The sequence below is a fragment of a genome, unplaced genomic scaffold, assembly GCF_019419815.1.
Source record: "Pyrus x bretschneideri cultivar Hongxiangsu unplaced genomic scaffold, Pyrus_bretschneideri_v1 Contig42, whole genome shotgun sequence".
In the NCBI taxonomy this organism is placed as follows: Eukaryota; Viridiplantae; Streptophyta; class Magnoliopsida; order Rosales; family Rosaceae; genus Pyrus; species Pyrus x bretschneideri.
In genome coordinates, this window is record NW_025999746.1 from 3,888,314 (window position 1) to 3,906,128 (window position 17,815).

General features: G+C 37.7%; 2 protein-coding genes across 4 annotated transcripts; both read right to left on the reverse strand.

Annotated features, from left to right (window-relative positions):
* Window positions 1–6,629: 6,629 nt before the first annotated feature.
* LOC103962634 (ethylene-responsive transcription factor ERF113-like) lies at window positions 6,630–9,237 on the reverse strand. The gene is made up of 2 exons (XM_009375377.3): window positions 8,583–9,237; window positions 6,630–7,522 (listed from the first exon to the last, which is right to left on the reverse strand). Exons 1-2 carry the CDS (start codon window positions 8,782–8,784, stop codon window positions 6,909–6,911), a joined length of 816 nt encoding a protein of 271 aa, XP_009373652.1. The 5' UTR covers window positions 8,785–9,237; the 3' UTR covers window positions 6,630–6,908.
* A 1,093-nt stretch (window positions 9,238–10,330) lies between these two features.
* LOC103962633 (protein BONZAI 1) lies at window positions 10,331–16,134 on the reverse strand. 3 transcript variants are annotated; one of them, XM_009375373.3, is made up of 17 exons: window positions 15,600–16,134; window positions 15,075–15,122; window positions 14,657–14,805; window positions 14,507–14,555; window positions 14,131–14,187; window positions 13,471–13,659; window positions 13,210–13,344; window positions 12,779–12,840; window positions 12,586–12,688; window positions 12,387–12,501; window positions 12,003–12,079; window positions 11,782–11,919; window positions 11,526–11,690; window positions 11,291–11,404; window positions 11,060–11,156; window positions 10,883–10,981; window positions 10,331–10,757 (listed from the first exon to the last, which is right to left on the reverse strand). In XM_009375373.3, exons 1-16 carry the CDS (start codon window positions 15,747–15,749, stop codon window positions 10,887–10,889), a joined length of 1,743 nt encoding a protein of 580 aa, XP_009373648.2. In that variant the 5' UTR covers window positions 15,750–16,134; the 3' UTR covers window positions 10,331–10,757; window positions 10,883–10,886. The 3 variants fall into 3 exon arrangements, with proteins under 3 accessions (XP_009373648.2, XP_009373650.2, XP_009373647.2); XM_009375375.3 differs by having other exon boundaries at window positions 10,861–10,981; XM_009375372.3 differs by having other exon boundaries at window positions 10,331–10,981; window positions 15,600–16,133.
* Between the last annotated feature and the right edge of the window lie 1,681 nt (window positions 16,135–17,815).

Here is a 17,815-nt window from a genome sequence, read left to right on the forward strand (position 1 = left end):
TCGTGAGTCTAACTTTGCACATGTGGATCATTCGGAAGATGCAACTACATCAATAGAGATATCGGATTTTCAGGAGGTGTCAGTGTCTATGGATGAATAAATTAGACATGTTTTTAAGGTGTTTTACCCCTAGTGGCCGAACCCACTAGGAGTGGCCGGCCCTACCCCCCTCTTTTGTTAGGTTTATGGTTTAATTTTGAACAACTTTTCTATGTATTTGGAATAATTTGTTTGGTTTTGGTTTGTTTTGAATTATGGATTGTTATTTGAATGGATATTATTCTCTCGAATTGCTTAATTGAATGAATGGACTTATATCTATGCCTGTGACCAATTCAATCACTTTATTTCTATGTATGTCTAGTGGGAAAGTTAGTTGTCTGACGGATAGTGCAACCACGCACACCATCTTACGTGAACGACACTATTTTACTAACTTAATACCCAAGAAAGCTCATTTGACAACTCTCTCAGGCCAATCCAACTTGATTTAAGGATACGGAAAGACATATATCATGTTGTATAATGGTACAATCTTGACCATTAAAGAGGCAATCTATTCTCAACGTTCCGGCAGAACGTTACTGAGTTTTAGAGATATTCGAGATAATAAATATCATCTTGAAACCACTGAAAATCATGGTTCTGAATTTCTTTGTATCACTTCATGCAAATATGGCCAGAAGCATATTCACGAGAAGTTGGAACGTCTGCCTAGTGGGTTGTACATCATAACCATTCGCGGCATAAAAGCCCATAATGTGGCGGGCCCTATGCCTGAGTTCCAGGACACTTTGTTGCTTTGGCATGATCGTTTGGGACATCTTGGATGTGACATGATGCGCCGTATCCTCAAATCTTCTCACGGGCATAAGTTACATCCCTATGTTGGATTTCCGTCATGCAAAGCGTGTTCTTTTAGGAAGTTGAATATTCAACCCTCCCATACAAAATTATTCACGACCCCCCCTAATTTTCTTCAGAGGATTCAAGGGGACATTTGTGGACCTATCCAACCAACCTGCGAACCATTTAAATATTTTATCGACATGTTTGCTTGTTGGTTAATGCATCGACAAGATGGTCACATGTTTGCTTGTTGTCCACACGCAACGCCGCGTTTGCTAAACTCTTAGCTCAAATAATTAAGCTAAGGGCTCACCATCCTGATTATCCGATTAAGTCGATTCGACTGAATAACGCTGGAGAGTTTACGTCACAGACTTTTGACGATTATTGCATGTCAGTAGGGATTAATATGGAATATCCTGTGCCCCATGTTCACACCCAAAACAGCTTGACAGAAGCCTTCATAAAGCGCCTTCAATTGATAACTTAGACTTTGGTTATGAGAACCAAACTGCCGGTATCTGCCTGGGGCTATGCAATATTGCGCGCAGCTATGTTGGTTCGCTTGAGGCCCATCGCTACCCAACCACATTCACCGTAACAGTTGGTCACTGGATACGAGCCTGACGTCTCGCATTTACAGGTGTTTAGGTGCGCCTTTTATGTGCCAATAGTGCCGCCACTGTGTACCAAAATGGGTCATCAGAGAAAAATGGGAATTTATGTCGGTTATGATTCACCATCAATTGTTCGATACTTAGAACCCTTGACAGGAGATCTCTTTACTGCACGTTTTGTGGATTGTCACTTTGATGAGATAATCTTCCCGTTGTTATGGGGAGATAAGCATGCTAACGCTCCCGTAGAACGCCGCGAATTGTCATGGTATGCTCCCATTATGTCTCATATAGATCCCTGCACTGCCTAGTCTGAAACTGAGGTGCATCGAATTATAAATCTTCAGAGCATTGCTCAAAGCATGTTGGATGCTTTTAATGATCTTGCTAAGGTGACAAGATCACATATACCCACTGCAAACACACTTGCACGGATAGATATACCCCGCGTACGTCAATTGCCCGTCTGGGAAGGCCGGACCGTCCCCGAAGGTAGGGAAGCCACACCCGCCACATGGCAAGGTACATTGGTAGCTAGCTAATCATCCACTCCGACCCTGAAGTGTGGCAGACCCTTTGGTTTAATTGATTCACAACCCCGGAAGAGGAAAATGGCACCAACTAGTGACCCTAGTTTGAATTCGACCATTGCTCACTCATCCATTCCAATGCATGAGGTTATTCTAGATTACGGTGATGTTTCAGACAAAACATGTCGGCCTCCTGAGAATCGCGAGATTTTGGTCCACTATATAATATTGGATGAGGTTTGGAATAGGAATGAGATGATTGTCGACGATGCATTCACGTACTCAGTAGCTACTGACATCATGCTTAGCGATGACATTGAACCATGTTCCGTCGATAAATGCTGAAGTAGAACCGATTGGTCAAACTGGAAATAAGTAATTCAGGTCGAACTCGATTCTCTCACGAAACGTAATGTGTTTAGACCTATTGTTCCTACACCACCACGTGTAAAGCCTGTTGGCTACAAGTGGGTTTTCATGAGGAAGCGTAATGAGAAGAATGAAATAGTGCGATACAAAGCATGACTTGTTGCGCAAGGCTTCTCTCAGCGCCCTGGGATTGATTACGAGGAGACGTATTCCCCCGTAATGGACGTTATAACGTTCCATTACCTAATCGGTTTGTTAATTTTTGAAAAACTAAATATGCAGTTTATGGACGTGATAACCGCGTATTTCTATGGGGATTTAGATACGGAAATCTATATGAAAGTTCCGGAAGGACTTCCATTGACTAGTTCAAATAGTTCTAAACCACAGAACACTCTCTCAATTAAGCTGAAGAGGTCACTCTACAGATTGAAACAATTCGGACGGATGTGGTATAACTGTTTGAGTGAATACTTGAGAAGTCAGGGTTATGTGAACAACGAACTATGCCCATGCGTGTTCATAAAGAAGTCATATTCCGAATTTGCAATTATTGCAGTTTATGTCGATGACATGAACCTCATTGGGACTCCCGCAGAGCTTGAGGAAATTGCTGCACACCAGAAATCGAAATTTGAGATGAAGGATCTTGGGAAAACTCGATACTGTCTCGGCCTGGAGATCGAGCATTGTTCGGATGAAATCCTATTACATCAATCGAACTACACCTAAAAGGTGTTGCGTCATTTTAATGAGGATAAAGGAAGCCTTCGAGTACACCCATGGTCGTTCGGACTCTAGATACTAAACGAGATCCCTTCTGTCCAAAGAAGGATGACGAAGAGATTTTGGAACCCGAAGTTCCTTACCTAAGTGCAATTGGGGCTTTATTGTACTTAGCTCAGTGCACTAGACCCGACATCTCATTCGCTGTGAATCTATTGGCTAGATACATCAATGCGCCCACACGCAGACACTGGAATGGTGTTAAGGACATTTTCTGCTACCTCAAAGGTAATACGGATTTGGGTTTGTTCCATACCCACGAATCTCTGAGTATTGCCGCCCCCTATAGCTTTCAGATTGATTCTCGCCTTGTTGGTTACGCAGATGTTGGATATCTGTCTGACCCACATAGAGCACGTTCTCAAACGGGCTATGTCTTTACCGTTGAAGACACCGCTATATCTTGAAGGTCTACCAAGCAAACACTAGTTGAGACTTCGTCTAACCATGCTGAGATTCTTGCCTTGCATGAAGCATCGCGTGAGTGCTTTTGGCTGAGAGAAGTTATAGAACATATTCGAAGCACTAGTGGTCTTACATCAGTTGTTGACCTTCCTACAACGACCTTTAAAGACAATGCAATATGTATCGAGCAGCTGAAGAAGGAGTACATCAAGGGAAACAACACCAAGCACATAGCGTTGAAGTTTTTTTACTCACACCACCAGCAACAGCATCAGAACATTAAAGTCAAGCAAATTCGTTCCCAAGACAACTTGGCCGATCTCTTCACCAAGTCATTGCCCAAGTCTACATTTCGGAAGCTCATCCAAGGAATCGGTATGCGTAAATTATTTGAGTTGAATCGCTTGTAGTTCTCTTATTTAGAAGTTATGTCTAACTCAGGGGGAGTATCTTGAAGCATACTCACATGATCTTAATGTACTCTTTTTCCCTACGATTAGGAGCATTTTTCCCACTAGGTTTTTGCTACCTAACTAGGTTTTAATGAGGCACCCATCCCAGGATGATTATACTTCGTTGAGTTCACTACCTTCATCCAGTTTGATGAGCGTTTTAGACATTATGCATATTTTCTTACTTTTCTCCTTAGTCTATGGGTTTTCCCCATTCCTTGGTTTTTACCATAGCAAGGTTTTTGTGAGTTGTTACAAATGCATACTTCAAACATAATTTGAGACTCGCAATCACCCGTTGTATCGATGACTTCATCAACTATTCTACCTTATCTGCTGAAGATCTGATGCGATGGTTTGTTGAGTATTTACACACTCAAGAGGGAGTGTTGCAGTCATATTTAGAATAGGAATGTGATTGTGTAAATCCTAGGGAATCTGGAAAAGTATTATATATTCCTATTAGGATTGGATTACTTATTAAATATTGTAATCCTAAGGGGAAAGGCTTTACCCTTTCTATTACTATAAATAAAGGCACAATGGGGTGAATCAAACACACCTCACAATTAAATCAATCTCTCTTCTCCATCAATCTTGCCGCACCCCCCTCTCTCTAAACCTTAGAGCGCTCAATCAAATAGGCCTACAACAAAGTTTAATATATAGTTGGTAGAATTATTTCTAATTTGAATTCTGCTTAAAATTGTTTATTTTTTCCTTGACATAATTATAGCAGAAAAAGCATGGGAAGGAGGCAGATCCTGTTTTGTTTTTTCGTCATTGTCATACTCGAAAAGATAAAACTTGGATTGATGAAGCCTCTCAGTGTACAGGGATAAATGATTTTTTTGTGTTAGTATATCATTGTTATTAATTTTTAATATCTATAATTTATTTTTCTACTTTATGATTGTTGATTTTTGTTTTAAATTTTATTGCAAGGCAACTATGGAGGGCAATATTCAATCTATGATTGAGTCTGGTCAAGAAGATACTGATGAGCTTAGGACCCAAGTATATGTCGAGACGATGGGTCCTGAGCGTCATAATAGAGTGCGTGGGTATGGACATGGGGTGACTCCGGATATGGTGTCTTATGCATCTTCTTCATCTTCTACTTCTAATTCCTCCAAGAGATCATCCATGAGTTTAGTATCAGTGCTAATGATTAAGAACAAAGAATTGAGAATGAATTGGGACAACTGTTATTGTTATTAGTTTTTATTAATGTTTGCTTTGGCCTGTATATGAAATATGATTGGAATTATTTATTTATTTATATATATATATATATATATTTTTTAATTATTATTAACGAAAAACGGAGAAATAGTTTGTGTTATGTTTTATTTTAATGTATCTGGTGTCGTTTATGGACAACAGCAGCATATATATTATATTTATCGAAATGTAGGTAATGTCGGTTAGGACTGGCAGTAGGTTGATTATTTTTTTTGTTTACTGTTATGTAATGTCGGCTACGACCGACAGTAAGTGTAATATTTTATTGTTCAATTGCTACTTAATGTCGGTTAGTAACACCATCATGTCAAAATTTAATGTCGCTTATAAACGACGTAATCTACGATGTCACTTTTAAGCGACACTGTTGTTCTTTTTATTTTATATTACTTTGCTTTGTGGTGGCGGATTAAGGGGTCTAAGCGACGTCAATACTCTTTCCATGATAGTGGCATTGGTGTCGCTAACCTAATCCAACATTGCACTATTTAATGTCGGATTTTTACCAAATAGCCGACAGTAATTCGTGATTCTTGTCGGTTTTCGACCGCTAATTATAGCCCATTTTGTAGTAGTGTTTCACTGAAGAATAATAATAATAACGACAAAGAAAAAAAGGTTCATGAACCTTGATTATTCACAACTAATCACTAATTAATTATGTACCTGCAAGATTTAATTAAGCAGAAAAATATCATATCGTTCTGAAACACGATCTCTAGAACCTCTATGAATATACTTAGGCACGCATTTGGAACGTGTTAAATATTTATAGGCTGACTCATGCAGGTCTCGCACAGATATAGCCGAATTCGATGACCATTAATTAGCTAGTCTACACAATATGCCAATATATCAATCAAGTTGATATGTATGAGATTTCTTCTGTACTTATCAAAATAAATAATAATTTAGAATAATATTCCCTGGAATAATTTAGAATAATATTCCCTAGAATAATATTCCCCGGAATAATTTAGAATAAATAATAATGTATGAGATTTCTTTTTGTGCATGTGTATCTACATATAACAGAAGGTTACCGAACCTTAGAAGCAACACTATTAGATGATTCCTCCACAATCTCTACTATATATCTTTTTTTCCCTGTTGGGAGTTTGGAAGGCTGATTAACTAGCAGATTAATCCATGTCTTAAAAAGTGTGCATGCGCGCGGTCATTGCAATCTAATCGTCATGGATGCATCAATCTCAAAAGTTGAAGGTATGTGCTGTTCTTTTTTAAACAAGCGAGAGTCGTACACTAAATAACTCTCAACTAAGAGACGAAAATTCAAACTTAGTGCAAATGAGGGATTTACACTACTTTAGCCAACTTAACTAAGTCTAAACATGCGGGTATGATAATTATTAAGGTGTGGAGAAAGTATTTCATTTTCAATAGACTATTATTTGACATACGTACGCTGGTGAAAACCTCGTCAAACAAACCGAAAACAATCATCAATTAACAACACACTTTTGATCACCTTCTTAAACCTTTGTCGACAAAAGAGAGTCTAATTCAAGAAAGAAAGAAACAAAAATACGTCACAAAACTTGAAGGATATAATTATATCTTTATTCTCCCACGACTGATCTCCCAGGGAACTTGGAACTTGGATGTGTACTGTCCTCTTGAATAAAGTACTCTTGTCAAGGTCGACGGTTCCTATTCGTAGGAGGAGGATTTGAACTCGAAGAAGAAGACCCGAACCCCGGCATAGAATAGCCTAAGGGATGTTGTTGATCTCCTTGTTGATGAGATGGTAAGAAAGGTAATAAAGATGATGACGATGTAGTAGTTTCTGATGTCTGGGTAGCAAATCTCTCTCTTTCATAAAGAGTAGCTGGTAAATCATAACTTATGCACTCGTGACCACTCCGAAAATATTGTGCATATTGATCATGAGGACGAGTAACAACATTATTAGGGAATGCCTGCAGGTGATATTGATGATCAGAAAGAGGGTGATGGTGGTCAGTAATTACTCTTTGAGATGCCCCAGCTGGCAAGTTTTGTTGAGTACTAGTGGCAGTGAGGGAACCTAATTCCGTAATTCTTCCTTGAACTCTTTCGGGAAAGTTGAGCTTAGCTTTGCTTCCTTTAAACCTGAGAGCTGCTTCATCGTAAGCAAGTGCCGCTGCCTCGTCGGTTTCAAAGGTGCCGAGCCACACCCGAGCTGCCTTCTTCGGGTCACGAATCTCAGCTGCCCACTTCCCCCAAGGTCTCTGCCTCACTCCTCTATAGTGCCTTCTCCTCGCGGTCCCTTCACAAATTAACAATGTTATGCATGTATGTTTCCAAATTTATTAAAACAGTACCCTAATTACGTGCATTCAAACAGAATAAATGGTATGTTAATAAGACATTCAACACACTCAATTCATCTAACTACAGGCAAGGGGATTTAGGTGCATAAAGAGTAACACACTGCTCTAACCAATTGGTTTAAGTTCAAATTTGCATATTGAATTGTCATTGTTAATTGCATATATCAACTATACACACTCAAATATTCATCTTTATTTGGTAGAATAGCTACATGGAAAACAATTGTAGCTAGGAAACAAGTAGTGTATGAGTTATTATTATGATGAGAAAGAATGTAACCATATAGACAGTCTACACAAATGAGCTGCAAACATGAAAAAAATTAGGCCCAAAATACAACGGACAAACTTCAGTTATTTAAACTGTTATTAGGGAACAAGGTTTCGTGGTGTAGTTGGTTATCATGTCACTCTAAAACCACTTAGTATTACGGTTTAGTAGTATTACTCTTCATTTGTAAGTGATAGGATTTAGGTTTGATTCTTACCTAAGATGAATATAAGCCACATTATTGCTAACTCATTTTGAGGCTTAGCCTACTCTTTTAACCCTTTAGTATAGATAATATCGCTTGTTCGAAAAAAAACAAACAGCTATTAGGGTACCGAGGCTGCTTTTGCAGATAAAAATATTAAACCTAACTAAAAATATCAACTAAGATGGAAACGGAACAATATAGAGGATTTGATTCTAAATCTGCACAGTAAACCCTAAATCCATATCATAAGCCGAATCATGCATGATTACTTAGGGCACTACGTGTTGAGAGAGAAAATTGATATAAGAATATATAAGACGACACAACTTCAAGTTCATGCTTCCCTTTGCAGGTAAAAAACTGTCACAACGTATAAACTGGAATCGATCCCTATGAATATTTAAGTCTAGCTACACGGGGGAACTAAATTAATTAAAAGCGGAAGTAAATAATGAAATTGCTCAAGCACTAGCAATAATAATCATGATCAATATAGTACTGTTGAACTATATTAAACCTTGATCTCGAGCCTGTTGAGGAGATTGATCATCATGCGACTCCATGGCGCTGGACTGGGGAGCAATCAGTGGCGGCTCCATCGGCACTTGAACAGCTGGGGTCTGATTGTTAGTGCTTCCAAGAACTTGAGATAGAGCTGAGACCATGGCAGACATCTCATGTTGAGATCGAGCTGACGAGAAAAACGGCTCGAAGATCATTCGATGATCCTCCTCTTTCGCCTCTGGTTCATCACCAGGAAAGGACCTCTTCCCATGCTTTCGATCCACTTTATAGCCTTGTTAAAACCCTTTGAAAATTTATATATAAGATATTCTTGTGCTAAATCATCAAGCAAACATGCACCACAAATATTGTTCTTACGAGCTAGCAATTAACTATCTTGTTTTGTATTACTATATATATATGAATCAAAATCAGTAGATATAGAAGTGTGCTTTCTTTTATGCATCCAAGTTTGAATCATTATTTTCGTGATTTAGATCAATTTAGTGTAGAATATCAATTTGCGAAGTAAAAAGTACGAATCAGGCAAAATCAAGAGAGGAAGAGATGAGAGAGGACAATAGCGCAAAGAGAAAGAGGAGGAGAGGAGGAGGAGGAGAGAAGAAGGAGAAATGCTAGGGTTTGAAACAGTCATTTAATATATGTTTCCTAGCCTAGCTCTTTGATGGTGTCAAATTTGGGAGCTGAATTGAAAAAGCAAATGGTCCAACTTTATGGCCTTCTATTCCATCTTTTTTCTTCTTTTTGAGCTAACCGCGTTTACTTTTGAGACTAATTATTCCGGATGGTTTAAATTTGAAACAATGCTAAGAAGACTATTTATTTAAATTGTATTTTATAAATCATATGACGTAATTGTTGATGATTAAATTATCATTTAAATATTGATTAACGTTCTTATTTTCTATTTGTAACACATCACATAGTTTACAAATGTGATCTAAAAAACTTTATTTACCTAAAATGTCATGGTGGAGTCATCAGAAAGGGAAAGGAATAAATGGTTGGACTTATCCAAAGAAGAAATTCAGGATTGAATTTGCGTATGTCAAAGCATGCATCATGCATGAATGGGAAAGTATTATCTTGTATTTACAAATCATAGCATGCATTTTCATGCTCAATTGATGCCATGTTTCATGTTTGAAATGGGGCAAATTATGAATCAGCAACGTCATAAGATATTAAAAAATCTAAATTAGATGTGAAATCAACTACCATATGATTGTACTGTTGGACTCACATTTTAATAATATATAGGTCAGAGAACGAAATTATTTATATATATTTTCGTTCTAGATACATAAACGTGTAAATAATTTAAGATCGCTTACATCTTTAATTACCGACAAAATACTTGTCGTCAGGAATTAAAATTTTAAATAAATAAGCTTGTAAGTGAAAGGTTTTATACTTAATTCTCGTAAAAAGCGAATTTGAACCACATTATTATCAACCATTGTAAGACTTAAATGTAAATAATATCGCTTGTTCAAATAAAATTACCATTCCCTCTCTCTCTCTCTCTCTCTCTCTCTCTCTCTCAAATGTAGTAGAAGCGTTTTTAATCATTTCGAAAACAGCCTCAAACAAGCGTTAAGACCAACCACTTTATATTTATTTGTCCCGAGTGAAGAGCCTAGCAAATTAAAGACCTATGCAAGTTTTCACTGGAAAATAAAAAAGAAGGCATCCATGGGCCTGGTACGTAGAGAAACCTTACTCTGCTAAACCGCAACGTATCGCCGGAGAAAAAAAGGGTTCTATTTGTTTCAAAACAATCTTGCATTCATCGTTCATGTTAAATGCTTCATAAAACAATATAATTCGCAGCAGTGCAGCGAAATTCGGAAACGAAAAAGGAGGGGGAAACAGAAAAGAAGAAAACAAAAGATTAAGCAACATTTTGAACACTTGATAAACCTCCATTTCCAAAAGCTGAAAGTACTTGTACTTCTATTCTGAAACCGTTCTTCGCATCTTTCTCCAAGTTGTTAATTTCAAAAGATAACCGGTTCTCCATGCTTACCGCATCCAATTGTAGAACACAAGCCTGGTAGAGAGAACTGCGGGCACTTAAGTTTGCAGTCTCACAAAGGCGGCCGCGAGGACTGTGCAGCTGCACTCATCCCAAGTCTCGAACGTGATAATGCAACATAAAATTGTTCTTCATGACAAAATTGCATTAGGGTTTCCATGCAGCCAAAGAGGGGAAGAAACAAAAAACATTCAGGCTCATATTGCAAGAGGATCAAGCGGAGAATATCAACCTTCATATGTACAGTTCTTTACATGATCACAAAATTGGTTTGTCATCTCTCGATCGCATGTAAGTCAGAAATTGAGCCGGTAGTTCTGCTAAGAGTGCCTGAACAACAGAAATTTCTCCACCTGGTGGTGAAAGGGAAGTTACTGCCTGCTAATTAAAGTTGGTAGGCGGATATGGTAAAAGAATAGGAAAAGTCTTACTTTGTACATCTCGGAATGGAACAAACTGTACTATATCACGTGAAGCCACACGTCCAGTAGAACTTTCAAGTCTCTCGCCCTTGTCAGCATCCAAAATCTTCACAACGAAAAAGTAAAGATAATTAGTTATGTAGCGTTCGGGCTTTTTATTCAAGTATGGCTGTTCAATGAAAATTATCAGTTCTCTAACATAAGACATTCCGGCACTGCAAACACAAGGGAAGGATATACCTCCATTTCTTTGAAGTCAGCTCCTCCTACTCCAACAATCAAGATAGACAATGGCAGGTCGGACGCTTTCACAAGGGCATCTTTGGTTTCTTGGTGATCTGTCACTACTCCATCCTACGGCAGTAAAATTTAGACCAAAGTTCTGATAAAATCATAAAAACTAAAGAAGCTGGGAAATTTTGAGTGAAGTAAAAGTAAAACAACTAGAGAGCACATCCAACCCCATTATGTATACCGTGATTATTAACAAAACAAAGTATTTTCGTCCACCATTTGCAACAGACTGGCTGGCATTCAATGCAGCATTTGTGATTACAGGACCAAAAAGGGTTGGTCCTGCAAGAGACACATTTTGGAGGGCACTTGCGTATGCCGTCATAATTCCTTGGATTCCTTCAACCTGAAAGAAGTAGAGTTGCATAATCCTTAATACAGAAAGCAACTAAAAAGTTCAAGGTTACAAAAGCAAGTTCTGGCCATAAGTTTTTCACCTCACAGTGATGACTACTCCCGTTCAAATTGAAACAATGAGAAACTGGACCATCAATTGGTCGGGCTCCAAATCCCCAGGCAGGAAAGCGCTTGTCTGAATCATAAAACTGTAACACCTCCACAACTTCGATGATTGCCTGGAAAACAATGTCACAATCATATAGGTCCAAAGAAAGGAAAATAATTGTGGGGATTAAATTACAAGGGACGAAATTCTCACTCTCTGGTATGCATTTGGCCGTCCTGTAGGATCTATATAATGCAAAGAATCAGGCAGGCGAGAATTTCCATTTGAAGCTGGTAAGCAAGGAATATGAGTGAATTTGATAAGACAATTTAAGACGTATTAAAAGAGTCATTGTGAACAAGTTTGCATTTATAATAGGGCAACAGTAAGAAAAGTTTAAAGCAATAAGCTAGAAATAACAATGATCAGGGCACAAGTACAGCGACGCAACACTTTTCTATAGCAGACAACGGAAGCCATGCAACTGCACTTCTAGCTTTGCAAGGCTCAATTTCTAGTAACAATCACTTCTATCATGATATGCATTTGCACCCAACAAATTATGATGTACAGCAACATTTATGTCTAGATAAGCACCTGTAAAATCAACAGCAACCATGAAGTTCAGCTCATAGCCCCCAGCCAAGTAATCAAGGAAGGTGTGCTGGACAGTCTCGGTAAACTTGTCGACAAATAGTTGGCTCTTTAGTACCTGCAATGCAGTCAGAGAACTTCTAAATTAAGAGAAAGTGGGATGGAAATCCACTTAATAATATATTACCATTTATAATATTACCTTGTTGTGGGAATCATGCCCAACAGTAGTTGGTAAAAATAAATTCTCTCCTTGTCCGCTGCTATGAAGCTTTTCCAACTCTGCCAGTGATTTCTGAATTTTTCTGTATTTCAACGAAATCATAATATTGTAATAGGAGAAAAGGAAAATAAAGCCGATAAAAGTAGTCACTCATCCACTCTATAGGAATTACCCAATCAGATCATGCTTGCCATTGTTATTGAAATTAAAACACTCCATTATCAATGGGCTGTCCTGCAGATTAACAAAATAAATATTAAAATGGGAAAACTATTAGAAACTATAGGAGAAGCACAATATGATCCAACTATCAACAAACAGATGAAGAAGCATTGCTTCTTATCTGCAAAGGTGCACATAAATCTTTAACAACCAAATCTGCATGTTTGACTACATGGTAATTAATGTCAGCACAATTTTTAGTGATGGCAGCCAAATGAACAAGTTGAGTTAACTTTTTGAGTTTAGCAAGAAAAACAGAAAATACAGCCATGGACCAAACCCTTGAACTTTCCATGGGAAGTAAAAAAACAAAGCATATTCCAGCAAACTCAACCTCCACTAATTTACACATATAGCTGCAAAAAAGATGCATGTTTATACCTTGCTTCCAACTTGTTGAATATTTATGTATACTGGTTTCCATGAGGGTTTGAGCTCATTCTTTATGACTTCTGTTTTGCAAACTGGAATTGTGATCCCACTCTCCGCAAGTTTTGATATTACCAAAAAGGGGTCCTGAAAGACCAGTCCGAATATGTGTCAAAACATGAACTGTTTTTCATTTGGCCATGCGTGCATAACTAGTAATGCTCATCAAAGTAGATAACCAAAGATAAACAATAATAAGTCAGAAGCCCCTACACTTTTTGAGAAGAGATCCTTGTATTCCAAATCTAAACACCTTAAACTCATCTCTATTGCTATCTTAGAGCTAACAGATTCCTCAGCGTGCACAATGAGTTTTCCACGGTCTCGGTGAGGATTTGGTCTGTCGAACTCTTCTCTATATTCAAGATTGAGTGTTAGTAACCTGTCTGATTTAGTAACTATCTGCACAAGTAGAAAGGCAAATTAATGGGTAAAAGAATCAGACGCCAGAGCTTAAGGTGGTCCTTCAAATAAATAATTCCACTAGTGTATATTGGTAACCAGATGCACCAGAAAGGTGAAATAAATTACTTCTCAGATTAGAGATATCAAATGTCCATTGATTGTATTATATCTGGTGTTGTGTGTGGTGTGCCTGAGAGGTGAGGATTAGATCAAGCAAGCCAAAAGTAGAATACTCTTGTCTTTGACTTGTTAGGTCCAATGAGTAAACCTTGATTCAATCTTTAATTTTATGATTCAAGTTTAGGCTTGCCCTGTTTCACAGACCACAAAACCACCCACTTAGTAGCTAAAAGTTGGTTGGGTTCAAGCAGGCTTTGCGCATATTGGTCAACTTTGACAAGTTTAGATAGAATATCATAGAGATTCAGTAGTTCAATGATTCCACAGAGAATGGTCACTATGTCACACCTCAGACAATGCGCAGGTTGCCTCACCAAGAAATTGTTGCTCCTCTAGCTGAAGCATCTGCACAAGTAAAACCGTCCATTATGAACCAGTTATGCTTACAAGCACTTGAATGAGATGCAGCAAATCTTTGTTTTAATACATATAATATGAAGCTACCCCTACCAATGCGTCCACCTAGAAATATGCGCAAAGCAGAACAGTGTTCATCCAGAAATATGAGGAGCAAACAAATAATATGATATGGCCTTTAGCCGAATGAGAAAATAACCATATTTCCTTGCCTCTTGCATAGAGAGTTTTAAGAGGATACATGGATGGTCAAGTCACTTAAGAAAAGGAAACTTTACATGTAGGCACAACATCGTAAATTTTGTACCTTCACTTCCACATTATGAAACTGAGTGTCAACGTCATACACACGAAAGCTGTTATGAAAATATAGTTAGCCACCATGGAATCGTTGCACATAATTGTGGGACCAAAAACATTTTTTTAATTAAAACGGAGATAAAAGCTTTAAACTTACACCAGAGTCTGCACAACCTCAAAATGATAAGTGATATTTTGTTTTGTGATCCATTTTGGATTTAATGAATTTAGAACTACTTCAGTGCGACCAAGCTCTGAAAGTCCTCCATCTCTTCCTTTTGTATAGATAACCACCATCGGATCACTCTATAGAAAATAAAATTCATGAATAACAGACTGACATCCTTGAAACAAAGGAAAGATTTACACAACCAAAAAATATCTAGCATGAGAGCAAAATATGGATAACGAATCGGAATGGCTACTCCTAAGGATTTAACATTGTGATTCAACATAATCGGAATAAGAGTATGAGGCGAGCTAGGGTACCATACACACATCAATGATCAAGACTCCTAAGGATTTAACAGTAGAAATGCAAGGAATGGCTACTCCTATGCATTAGAGCGACAAACCTTGGAGAGAACATCCCGATCACACAGGTCTATAGCAGCAAGTGATATCTGCATGCAAATTGTTAACAAGAAAATTAAGTACACCAGATGCAAACATTGACAGACCTCAAAATGGGAGCGAATTCATTAGTTAACAAAAAAAACACCACAAAATTCCATAAAAATCGTAAAATCTAGCTTTGGCTGCAGTAGAAGTCATTAAACAAACATTACATTTCGAATGACTTCGATTGTGAATCCAAGTGAACAATCCGGATTTTTCTTGAACATCCAATTCTTGAGCACCAATTTTGCAAAATGATCTTACTAATTCAAGCTCTTTCTTAATGTTCTTGACTACATTAGCGTCAATGGCGTGCATAACTACAGTCTTAAGCTCTAGCGCCATCAGATTTAAGTCAACAGAACTCAAAAGTCCAATCCAAACTGCTACCTGCTAATTGCTAATTACTAATTATTAATTACTTAACAGTTAACAGTTACAAATTTGGCTCAGAAGATTCAAGAGAAGCAGAGAGAAGTAACCTCGATCTGAGAGAAGAGGCCGTGGTAGCCGCGCGACCTGAGGAAGAGATCGACTGCGTCGTTCGGTGCGTCGTAGGGATTGGCGTGAGAGGCTGCGGTGCCGCCCACCGCCGACATGCCGCCGGCGTCGTTGGAAAAGCAGTTTCCCATTCCAAAAGACTCCAAAAAGCTAAGCCTCCTCCTCCTCCGTCCTCCCTCAGCTCCGCTGCAATAACTATAACTTCCCTTGTATTTTTCCTCCTTTTATATTTCCACAAAAATGAAATTAAAATTTGCAGTCTCCGGAAAATCTCTCCAGTCTATGATCTTGCAGTTCGCTACCAACTTATTTAAATACTATTTTATTCATGCATTGGTTGGCCCCACTTTTTGTTCCGTTGATAATTTAGGGAAGGAAAAGGGAATAAACGCGTTTTTTGCTTTGGAAATTAGATTAAATGAGAATTACTTGAATAAGCCGCGTTTTTCTGTTAACGGAAATACCGAAAACTAGCGATGATCAGAAGACTGAATTCCAGAAAGAGGAAAATGTTGCGAGTTGCGAGTTGCGACTGCTGTCCTTTTTCTTCTTCTTTTTCATGGGAATGGAGTGGTCTTTTCTCTTGAATCCACTAGGCAGCTGATGTGAACACTTGTTCAAATATGAAAATTAGCGTGTGACTCTAATAAAACGTGACATGTTGACATAATATTACAAATTTACGAAAATAAACTGCATTTGGAGTTCAGGTAATTTGAGTAATGGTTCCTAAATTTTAGCTCAATTGGAGTTTTAGTCCCTTAGACTAAAAATTCGTGAGTATTTGTCTATGAACTTGTTATAATGTGTCTTCATGACTCTTGTCACATATCCTGGGCTCGACTCCGTCGTAGCACGATATTGTCCGCTTTAGGACCCGAGCACACCCTCACGGTTTTGTTTCTGGAAACTCACGAGCAACTTCCCAATGGATCACCCATCCTAGGATTGCTCCAGCCCAATCTCGCTTAACTTTGGAGTTCCGATGGAACTTGAAGCCAGTGAGTTCCCAAAAGGCCTCGTGTTATATGAAGGTGGGCAAGTGCATATAAAGCACATCACCCCTCTCTGTTGGTCGATGTGGGATTTTATAACTCTTTTTACCAACTCCGTTAAAACTTTCATTCAAAAGGAAGAATTTAAAAGGAAAAATAAATAAATTGAAGTTTTAACGGAGTTAGTCAAAACGATCATTGCTCCACATTAAAACAAGTTAAGATAGCAATACTCATGAATTTTTAGTTCACATACCAAAACTTCAATTGGGCAAAAATTCAAGGACTATTGCTATAATTTTCTCCTTGGAGTTTACCATTGTGTCTTATATTTACATGTATGAATAAATTATAATTGTGAGCTTGCATGAATGTCACGTACTTTTACCATGACAGAAGAAATTCAAAATTCCGAACCGAACGGTGTGTCATGAAAGATTTTTTTTTCTAACTTCGGCACATATTTCAATTCCGAGATTACGTAGTGAATTAAGTACATCTTGTTCATATACGACTTATTACATTATTGCTACAAATTATCAACGATTCATTTATAATTTGATAGTGAGGAATTCAAACTTAAGACTCATTCAAGTATTAAGAAAATCATAGCACTCATGAACTACGACCTAATCTGCAATTATTTGCATGTTGGTGATTTTTTTTACACTTTTGTTTTCTTATTCTTTAATGTGTATTCCTCCTCTTGTCTATGTTATCTTATTCACCTTTGCTTTAAGTACAGAAAAATAGAGTGCGAAAATTATTTCCGACAAATTTGACCTAGAGACAACACAAAAACTGAAAAAAGTTAGAAATCACGGAGAAGTTTTTTTCTGGCTGGTAATGGTATGCCAACTTTTCATTATTTTTCTTTTCTGTTTTTCTTGTTGGGAGTTGGGACGGACTTGGAAAATACAGAGTCAATATATTAAATTTACAATAATAAAACTATATTTCCATTTAAACCAAATAAATAAATAAACAAAACCTTCGCCGTTGAGATTTTTGAAAAATGTCCGAGCATACGACTGGATATCCGAATCCATCACATGTGATGTTTGCCACTTGTAGGATAGATTAATACAAACTAATTATATTGATATTAGCTAACACGAACAATCATAATTCATGTATTGACTATTGTTTATTGGATACAGAATTATAACGTTACTCAAAATTTAATGTATATATCCTTTTAT

Coding starts and splice junctions, on each gene's coding strand:
- LOC103962634 (XM_009375377.3), bottom strand. CDS start 8,784: ATGATCTTCGAGCCGTTTTTCTCGTCAGCTCGATCTCAACATGAGATG. Junction 7,523..8,582: donor TCAACAGGCTCGAGATCAAG/GTTTAATATAGT, acceptor TAATTTGTGAAG/GGACCGCGAGGAGAAGGCAC.
- LOC103962633 (XM_009375373.3), bottom strand. CDS start 15,749: ATGGGAAACTGCTTTTCCAACGACGCCGGCGGCATGTCGGCGGTGGGC. Junction 14,806..15,074: donor ATCGGGATGTTCTCTCCAAG/GTTTGTCGCTCT, acceptor TATTTTCTATAG/AGTGATCCGATGGTGGTTAT. Junction 12,080..12,386: donor GGTTGCTGTTGATTTTACAG/GTGCTTATCTAG, acceptor CTTGCTTACCAG/CTTCAAATGGAAATTCTCGC.